The sequence below is a fragment of the Lacerta agilis genome, chromosome 8 (genome assembly GCF_009819535.1).
Source record: "Lacerta agilis isolate rLacAgi1 chromosome 8, rLacAgi1.pri, whole genome shotgun sequence".
Taxonomy (NCBI): Eukaryota; Metazoa; Chordata; class Lepidosauria; order Squamata; family Lacertidae; genus Lacerta; species Lacerta agilis.
In genome coordinates this window covers 51,186,507-51,196,399 of record NC_046319.1, presented here as the reverse complement: position 1 = coordinate 51,196,399, position 9,893 = coordinate 51,186,507, and the positions used below count along the sequence as shown (strand labels likewise).

Below are 9,893 nucleotides of genomic sequence, written 5' to 3'. Positions count from 1 at the left end.
CATCAACTGCTGTTGCTACGCCTGCACCTCTGCAGAGTGTGTATATCTGTCTGGACTGGAAAACCAGGACGTTGGGAGATGCCCTGCTGCTCTTCCAGTGGAAGTTCCCAAGAACTCCTGGTCCAAAGCGCACAAAGGCGGGGGAGCAGCTTCCTTTCCTGTCCAACCGGTAAACCTGCATCTTCATCATGCAGCATTTCTGCAGATATATTTCCTGTCCCACTTTGGTTTTCAATGCTACCTGGTTTGTATATCAATAAAGAGTTGTTTTAACTACTGTTGCTGAAGAGTCTGTGACTTGTTCCCCAGAACCCATCCAGGAGGCTGGCTGAGTTCTGAACTTGAACTCCCCAGCCTTTCTCAGTTTGCTGTCTGTGTGCGAGAGATTTCTGAGCCCGGTCTAATGCAGCAACCCCCACCTGGTACCCTCCAGGCTTTTTGGACTATGACTCCCGTCAACCCCAGTGATGGGAAGGCTGTTCTGATGCCCCCAACCCAAGTTCAGCAGCTTTTATTGGGGATTACTGGCTAGTTGCGTGTGGGAGAATGAGAAGTGGAGTTTAGGGGGCCTTCACTTTGACTCTTGCCTGGGCCATAACTTCACCAGATCTTTAGCAAGCCAGTCCCTCTTGACCTCAGCCCAGAGGGACTTAATAACCCTTTAGTAACGTTGGTGCCCATCCTTACACCCTCACATGGGCCACCCTTTGTTTTAACTTTTGCTCCAGCCACACATGATCTAGCAAGGGGTTGCCAAACCACGCGAGGCATCTGCACCTCACAGCAGCTTTGCCTGCATGTGACTCATTGCATGTGTGGCATCCGGAACTGATGTTTAAGGTAGCAGTAGGTGCTCCTTCAGTGAACTCTATCTTGACGCTTGTAACTAAAAACATGAGCATAAGAAGAGCCTGCTGGATGAGGCCAGTGGCCCATCTTGCCCAGCACCCTGTTTTCACAATGACCAACCAGATGCCTGTGGGAAAGCTGCAAGCAGGATCCAAGCACAAGAGCCCTCTGCCCTCCTGTGGTTTCCAGCAACTGGTACTTGGAAGCATTGCAGTTGTTCATGAAACATCTTCAGGTCACAACCATTTGCGGTGTGTGTGTGTGTGGGCAGAGGGAGACTTCAGAGGGTTGGCACAGTGATGTCCTGATACACCTGCAGTGCACAATGCAAGCCACTTGGAGGGCCATTTAATGGTTTTGTTATTTAAGAAAGGTAATACTCCCATTCTGTGAACCTCTCTATCCCCTACAGGGACTGGACTGGAGAAGAGTGGGATTTAGTCTTTGTTTAGAAGTTGGGCGGCAGGGGCTCTAGGCATCCTGTCCCCTTTCCCCCCAGCTGTCCTGGGGTTAATGCTGACCTTTGCTTTTGTGTAATTTTTAAATTTGCAACCTGATTTCTTAAAAAAACCAGGTGACTAGTTACTAGTCAAACAAACAAAACAAAAAACTCCAGAAGCTTCCATCAACAGGTAACTCCCAACACGGGGCCATGCCTCTTTATCTGTCCCTTGGAAACCGCCTGGCCCCCAATTGGCCCTCCTCGGTACCCTCCTTGAATGTTTTTGCCTGGTCACTGCCCATCTCCCAACTCTTCTGGGCTTAGTCTGACTTGTACTTACTTGTGTTTTAAAACCTGTAAGAAAGAGAGAAACAACCGCAAACAACTAGAAATGCTTTGTAATGCTGGAAGGCACAGGCTAAGAACTACATCTTGCAAAGCACCCAGGTCCGTCTCTCGAGTCCAGGCATCTCTTGCCTACAGTTCTCCCTTAGCGTTGCAAAGGATGCTTCTGTGCTGGTGCCATTCTTCAGACTTTGGTTATTTGCCTTTTGATTTCTGGGGACAGAGCGTCTTCCGAGATTCTTTTTGGTAAAACTGGAGGAAACCGCCCCCCCCCTCTATTTTTTCCTGTAACCTGCAATGGTGGGAAGGCATTCTTGCTGCGGCCACGGGGCACCCCTGTTAATATTGGTGGGTTTGATCCCTTTGCGTAGTTGGGACTGAAAGACGGGGCTGTGTTTTCAAGCACAGATGCCCAGCTTCTGCCAGCTGTATCTGGGAACTGTGTTGTGCCTTCCTTGCTCTGTCCCCCCAAGATGGGGACACTGCCCATATAGATGGGAGAGGGGATCAGTCCAGCATGGAGTCTTCCTCCAAGAGGCACAGAGGGGTGGATACATCCAGCAGGGTGGCTTTCCGGCCCCTTTTGCAGCAGACTAGTGCATTTCAGGGGAGGCCAGACTTGCATCCTCCATAGCTGCTGATGCTCTTCTATGGGGCTGGTGAGGATGGGGCTCAGAATTCGTACTGGGAAACGAAGACTGTGATCCTGAAGATGTGTTTCCCCAGGAGGGTCTTCCGGGCAAACTCGCTCATCTCCAGCTCCACCTCCAGTGTCGTCGGCCCCACGGCTGGCCGGGTGAGCACCAGCTCCCCTGTGTGCTGGTCCAAGCGCTGCACAACCAGCTTCCCCTGGCTATTGCCCCCTAAGATGCTGAAGCGCAGGCTGTCTCCCACAAAGCGGCTGGTGGACATCTTGAAGAGGATCCTGGGCACAGTGCGGTTGGACGGGAGAGGCAAGTAATGGAACGAGATGGAGTTGGCCGCCCTCCGACAGGCATTGTTCTCCATGGGGCAAGGGCTGCGCTCGCACTGCCTAGGAGAGGACGTAGAAGAGGCACTCAGGCAGGGCCAGTTGGAGGGGGTCCCCAACATTCCCTATATCCAGAAACAGCTTTATTGCACCTTTGATTCATCTAGCCTGGTACTGTGTCCTGAGCCTGGTGGCAGCCCATACTGACCTGCTCTGCTACAGGAGATACTGAGGACTAAACCTGGGACCTTCTGCGTACAAAGTCATGGCCTGACCCACTGAGTTACTGGGATGAGTGGACCAAACATTAGGAGTAACTTTGATGCAAGAGCTGTTGACAGTGGAACAGACTACCGTGGAAGATGGTAGGCTCTCCTTCATAGGAGGTTTATAAGCAGAGGTTGGATGGTCATCTGTCAGGCATTCTTCAGCTGTGATTCCTGCATTGCAGGGGGTTGGACTAGATGGCCCCTAGGTGCACCTCCCAACTCTACAATCCTATCTTTAATGGATGCCAGTCTAAATAACAAATTGGGGTGCTTGCACCCAGTGAGATGGAAATAGTCTAGTCCTGCTGGCTTTGTGGGGCCTCTGATTGGCTTAATAAGTGGTTCTGTAAATAGAAAATAGGAGGGGGCATCTTTAGACTCCAGCCTCCATCCGCTACTCTGTGCCTCTGGAATATATTCCTCAGCTTTTCAAATGTGGCAATGAGGCTTGCGGGGGAGGAGGGAACTTCCAGCGGTGCCAGTGTAAGTCCCTCCCTCCTCCATAAGGCCCAATGCTATGCAGGGGCTCATAGAACTATAGAGTTGGAAGGGACCACGAGGGTCATCTAGTCCAACCCCGGGCAATGCAAGAATCCTTTGACCAACATGGGGCTCAACCCCACGACTGAGATTAAGCATCTCATGCTCTGCCGACTGAGCTATTCCAGACTCTTGGTTTTTGTTTGGGCAGGAGAGAGAGAGAGAGAGAGAGAGAGAAGCATTGGGAGATTGTTGGGAGACTGTATAAGAGCATAAGGCAAGCCTGCTGGACCAGCCCAATGACCCCTGTTCTCAGGGGCCCAACCACAGGGGCCCCAGCACAAAAACACTCCTCCACCCCATACCAGGGCTTCCAGCAACTGGTATTCAGAAGATTTATAGCCATCCTGGCTGATAGCCTTATCCCCTATTAATTTGTCTAACCCTCTCTTAAAGATGTCTAGGTTGGTGGCCATCACTGCCTCCTGTGGGAGTGAGTTCCACAGTTTAACTATGTGTGATATAACAATGTGCTCACATCAGCTGAAAACAGTCCCTGGTCAGTCGATTCCCACAGCATCTGGATCCATACGGCAGCATGCAAAGTGGGATGGCCACCATCTCTGTTCTGGCTCACTTTGGAGCTCAAAGGGGCAGAAGAGCGAAGGGAAGCTCTAGGGGGCATTGGGGTGGACGCTCTGGGAGGCTACGAGGTGCTTCTGCCCAGCGCTGCAGGCAGGGAGTGGAGCAGTTGCTGGCAAAGGCTGCCGCTTCCATCCTGAGTGAACTCTAGCGCTTGTACTTACATGGCTGAAGTCTTGACATAGCTGATATTGAGTTGGGCCTTGGGGCATTCGGGCCGCACGCAGCGGAAACCCCCAAAGACGTTGATGCAGGTGTGTCCGTGGCTGCAGTTGTGCTGGTTCTCTGCGCACTCGTCCACATCTTGCAAACACAACAGGGAGAGGTTTTTTTTTGCCGCCATGCCCTCCTCCAGCCTCCTAGAACACACAGCTCAGGGCGGCTCCTCTCCTGGCTGACCCCCAATTATTCTCCCTCACCCCACCCCCCGCAAAGGCACTCACCGTTGCATGAATTGGTGTCACCCTGGAGCTGGTAGCCATTGGGACAAGTGCACCGATAGGCTCCGGGCAGGTTCACACATTTGTGGAGGCAGATGCGGGTGTGGCGGCTGGTCTGGAAGAGCCGGCACTCATCGATATCTGGAGGGGAGGCAGCGAGAAGTCTGCTGAGTGACCCTACACCCTCCAGGGACTTCCACCCCTTGCTGAGCACTTGTGGAAATCACTGCCCAGGCAAAGGCAAACTCACCACGCAAGGAAGCGCTACAACCAATGATTGGGGGGGGGCGCAGTTTGGCTGAGAGGCAGCCCGTGGGCAGGCAGCTGGAGTTGCTCGCTTCAAAGATCAGACCCCATGAGCACAAATTGCCCCGCTGCACACCAGCATAAGCTGCAATGTGGGAGGTCCACTGAGAAAAGACACTCCATTGGGTCAGAGCTAAATTGAGGCATGGTCTTGTGACTTGCTTCCTGGGAATCTGATACAGCGCTTGGAACCTACCGGTAAGCAGAGCCCTGAAGCTGGATCAGACCAAAGGCCTGCTAGGCCAGCATCCTGCATCCACAGTGGCCAGGTAGGTGCTTTCAGGAAGCACAGCAGCAAGGCTTGGAGGCTATTGGCCTCCTCCTTTTCTGATTTCCTGCCCTAACATTATTTGCTTCCCAACAGGGGAGGCTAATGAGGGTCTGATTGCGCCAATGGGAGACGACAGCCCCCTCCACCCCATTTTAAACTTCTTTTTTAAATCAAGTCTTTGGCCTATGCTCTGTAGATACAGTAAGGGAAAGTGTTCAGGCACTAAAAAGCTACAAAATAACTTGGCCACAGCTGCCCTTGCCTGGAGTACTGCCTGCTGGTCATAACAATGGGCATTTTGGTAGTGCAGAGTAATTGGGCTAGTGCCTGAATCATCAGGATGGTGCAATCCAGGCAGAAAGCTCCCAAGGTGGGCGTGCAAAATGTAAAAAGGAGCCCCCACTGGATCAGATTGAGGGGCTCCATCTTGTTCTGCCTTCCCCCAAGCTGCTGCCCTCCAGAAGCTTTGGACTTCCCATCAACCCAGCCCAGCAAGCACCTGAAGGGCATCGGGCTGGGGAAGGATTGCTCTAGTTCAAACTGAGATCCATTTAGACCAGCATCCTGATCTAGACCAGCCTATAGCTCACTGGTCTGCCTTGCTAGGAGGTGCTCCCAGGTTCAGTTTCCAGCAGTGTCTCCATGCAGCATTGGGACAGACTGAAAATCCCCTGGGATAGTCTCCAGGAAGGCCACAAGGAGCCAGGCATGCAGGCAACAGCTGGGTTTGTCCCCAGTGCTATGTGGCATTCAGCCCAGGACAGATATATGTACAAAAGATTCCCTGAAGGAAGGAAGTCTGAAGATCCCTGGCTTGCGTGTGGGAAGATGGCAAGGGGAGGAAATCCCTCTCTTTCTGGGAAGCACGAGACACCAGCTCTGTTGACCTGCCAAGCCAGCCTTCCCCCTTACCTTGGCAGAGGCCTCCCGCCTGCATCTGGAAGCCAGGGTCGCAACTGCACTGGCGTGAGCCCAGGAAATTGTCAGCGCAGCGGGGCTGTCGGCTAAAGGACGAGTTGCTGAGCGTCGCCCAATCTGTGGTCGAGAGACAGCTGTCAGTTCTTTGCACCAATGCCCAACAGAGTAAAGGAGACAGAGACCCCCAGCCGAGTCACATAGTGCAGGCCTCTTATGAACCCTACGTGCTCAGCCTAACCAAGCCGGTGTGGAAACATCTCCAGGCACCCACCTCTCCTGTTCCCAGTCCCCGGGGTCTTTGCTTCCCTTTTCCGCCATGAGGACAGGGGTACCGCAGCCCCCTGTTACTTACAGGAGTACAGTGGGGCTTGGCAGGTGCTGCCTGACCAACCACTGGGGCACAAGCAGCTGTAGCGGTAGGTGCCATCCAGGCAGGTCCCGCCATTGGCACAGGGGTTGCTGGCACACTCGTTGATGCCTGAGTTGAGGAAAGAAGCGAAGGGGGAAACTGCATTACACTCAAACAACCGTCATTTTGGACCAGCAGAGGGGAAATGGAGAACCTCTGAGCCCATGCTGATCATCGAAATTGGTTTTCTGTACAAGAATGGAGCAGAGCCCATGTAAACGCCAATTCCTCGTTGGTTCCTTCACTTGGGAAGCCATGTTATGCTTACAACAAAACTGCAGGCCCAACATCCTTGTTGGGAAAATTGGCCAGAGATCAACCTGTAGGTCTATCAGCAGGAGTGGGGGCTGTTAGGAGGTGCCCCCCATTTTTATGATACCCAGCAATCTCAAGCTATTCCTTCTACCAGCCAGGACACACTCACCTTTGCAGACAGGCTGCTGTCCGCTCCACTTGTGGTTCTCCTGGCACACCCGTGTCTCAGAGCCCACCAGGAGGAAACCAGCATCACAGACAAAATGTACCTCGTGACCCACGGATGTCCTTTTTCCTAGCCTCCGGCCGTTCAAGGGCGCTGGCAGGGGGGTACAGCTCTCTGTTGGGGGAGTCAGAAAAGATGGGAGAGTGAGTCTCCCCAGGCTCTTTTCCTATCCTAGCCTGTGGCTGTTGTTTTCTTGTATTCATTAAGTAGCAAAATGAAACAGTGTTATAGCCAAAGCTGTGGCTCTCATGAAGCAAACTAGGTGGCTGCCCAGGGCACAGACCTCAGAGGAGCTCAGTACTGACCTCTGAGGGGCACAGTTTTATACAGATCTGTTTTTATTGTATCTTATACATTTCTGATAATATTTTGCTTTTATTTTGTATTGTGAAGAGTTTTATCGTTTCTGAAATAAGTCATACATTAGAATTGTTTTTCATGTAGATATGAAACAGACCATAGTTGACTGGAGGTCACACACACACAGTGAAAAGCGAAATTTTGATGTACCTGAAATCGAAACTTTTAAGAGACTTAACTTGTAACATCACAATTCCAACTTTTGTATTTGAAAAAGATAATCAAAGATAGTTGCATTACTTATTCTTTCACTTAAAAATAAATCCGGCAGTTTCAAATTTTGTGCTTTTCATTTTTTTCTACAATACATCTGTTTTTTTTGGGGGGGGGTTGTGTGCAAGTAGTTACCTTTGCCTAGGGCGCAAAATAGTCTGGCACTGGGTGTAGCATTACAACATTATCTTTAGCTTTTTGCTTTTCATCTGGGTTGCTTTACTTTGTGTAAGCTGAGTCCCAGTCTGGTCCAGGATGGGTGGGAAATAAATGAATGAATGAATGAATGAATGAATGAATGTAATAGATGAGTTTTTAAAAACCCTGAGTTGTATGCAATTTAATAATAAAAATTATCCCGCCCATCTTGCTGGGTTTCCCCAGCCACTCTGGGCCGCTTACAACATATATAAAAACACAACAAAGCACAAACTTGATTCTACTTACATTGCACCCACTGAAATTAACGAACCCAAGTTAATCATGTCTATTAAATTCAACGGGTCTACTATGAGTAGAACTACCACTGGAAACAATTTCCCCTTTCCAGTCCCCATTTTTAAAGAGTTGATTGGATGCAGCGAAAAGCCATCCCCATGACATTTGAAAAACAAAACAAAACAGCCTCAGGGTTGCCCTGTGTCCTGCACACATGTGCACACACACACATGTGCACACACACACACCCTTCTGCTTCTGCAGTCTGTGCTTCTCTCTCCTTTTACCATTGTGCTTGGCTGCCTGCTGGTGGAGACTGCCTTGCAAAATGGCCAGCTGCTTCTTGAAGTTGCGCAGGCTCTGCAGCTGGGCAGCCTCGTGCGAAGACAGCAGCTTCTGCATCTGCCGGATGGTGCTGGAAACTTGCTGGTCACTTAGGCAGCCCTGCAGGGAGTGGGGGGGGGGGGAGAGAAGGAGCGAAGCAGCATTGGCAGGGAAGTGGAAGGAACGTCTCACAGGTATCGCCAACAAAGGCTCGTGGCAAATTGTAACTGATGCTGTGCGCACACCCACAAACACCCACCCGTCACCGCTGCAGAGGAGGAGTCACTCCATCCCTTGTTCATTTTTGCTGCCCTTTTCTGAACCCTTTTCACCTCTGCAATATCCTTTTGGAGGCAAGTACAGAATGTCTAGATGGTGCCTCCAGGCCCACAACGCACACTATATGCAATATCAGGCCTCTGCATCCAAGGCATGCAATCTGGCCCAGAAAAACACTTCTATGACATTCCTGTTCTAAGACCAAGGACTGGAGCCCTCCACCCCACGCTGCCCATTGCTGAAGTTTCATACACCATCCTGTCTAAGTTGAGGGTGGTGAGAAAATGTTCTGCTTACAACCTTTAGCCATGCTGTCTGGGGGTAATGGGAATTAGAGCCCCAAACATCTGGTGGGCACCAGGCTGGGAAATCAGGGAGGGATTCCATCCATCCATTACATTTATATCCCACCTTTCCTGCAGGAAGCTTAAGGTAGCCTACATACTTCTCTTTCCCATTTTGTCATCACAACAAGAAGTGGTTGCTTGGCTTGACAAGAGCTTTAGCTTTGAACTCCACTCTTTCGTCTACCAGGGTCCACTCCTATGGACCAAGCACATCTGGTCTCTGCACCCAAACCTACAGGCACCACCCCCTGCCTCCTACTGGTTCCATACCACCAGCCCTCCCAGGTTCCGGATTCAGCATCATTTATCTTACCTGGGAGTTGCTATGAGGCAACTGTAGGATACCCAGGACCACCACAGCCATTATCTGGGGCAGCATCTTCTTTCCAGCTTCAGAGCAGGTTCAGCAGTTACCCTGTTTCTCCTAAAATAAGACATAGCCATAAAATAAGCCATAGCAGGATTTCTATGCATTTGCGAAATATAAGCCGTTCCCCAAAAATAAGCCATACCCCGAAAATAAGCCATAGTGACGTGGTACCTCCCATTAAAACAGCCTGGAGAGGCGTGGCTATGCAGCGTACCGATGTGACACGGTTAAAATAAGACATCCCCTGAAAATAAGCCATACTGTGTTTTGTTGAGCGAAAAAAAATATAAGACGGTGTCTTATTTTAGGAGAAACACGGTAGGAGAAGGACTGTGGATTCTCTGCAAAGCTTCGTCAGTTATCCTTGGTCAGCAAAAAGAAGGAAGGGGAGTCTGTGAGAGGGCAGCTAGTGTTCCACCAGCATAAGGCAGGCCGCCCAGGTGTCTTTCCAAGGAAGGAGGTGACAGGTATTCTCAGATCACTGCAAACCTCAACACAGTATTCCCGTTCCCAGATTGTGAGCCATCTGGCTCCACAAATACATTCTGGCAGCAGTGCAAATGGAGATTGCCAACTGACTAGGATTTAAGAGCCTGGCCTGCTCCTGTACCTTAATTAGCATAGAAAAAAGCACAGTCAACTGTTGCTATCAGGCTGCAGAGCAAAGGGAGAAGAGGAAAGCACGGCTACTTTGCCAGCTCTGCTGAGAGACTTTCCTTGGCTGTCAACAGATAGTAGCC

The 9,893-nt window shown here is 50.7% G+C and overlaps 1 protein-coding gene across 1 annotated transcript; it reads right to left on the bottom strand.

The window, feature by feature from the left end:
• Positions 1 to 1,671: 1,671 nt before the first annotated feature.
• LOC117051220 (fibulin-7-like) lies at positions 1,672 to 9,190 on the bottom strand. Its single transcript, XM_033157411.1, has 8 exons — positions 9,097 to 9,190; positions 8,121 to 8,277; positions 6,766 to 6,936; positions 6,285 to 6,410; positions 5,927 to 6,049; positions 4,441 to 4,578; positions 4,162 to 4,300; positions 1,672 to 2,669 (listed from the first exon to the last, which is right to left on the bottom strand). Exons 1-8 carry the CDS (start codon positions 9,160 to 9,162, stop codon positions 2,309 to 2,311), a joined length of 1,281 nt encoding a protein of 426 aa, XP_033013302.1. The 5' UTR covers positions 9,163 to 9,190; the 3' UTR covers positions 1,672 to 2,308.
• Positions 9,191 to 9,893: the final 703 nt, after the last annotated feature.

Excerpts from the sequence above, each read along its gene's own strand:
- LOC117051220 (XM_033157411.1), bottom strand. The coding sequence starts at position 9,162 with ATGCTGCCCCAGATAATGGCTGTGGTGGTCCTGGGTATCCTACAGTTG. Across the intron at positions 8,278-9,096 it reads TGCCTCATAGCAACTCCCAG|GGCTGCCTAAGTGACCAGCA; the intron begins GTAAGATAAATG and ends CACTCCCTGCAG. Across the intron at positions 2,670-4,161 it reads TATGTCAAGACTTCAGCCAT|GCAGTGCGAGCGCAGCCCTT; the intron begins GTAAGTACAAGC and ends GTCCTCTCCTAG.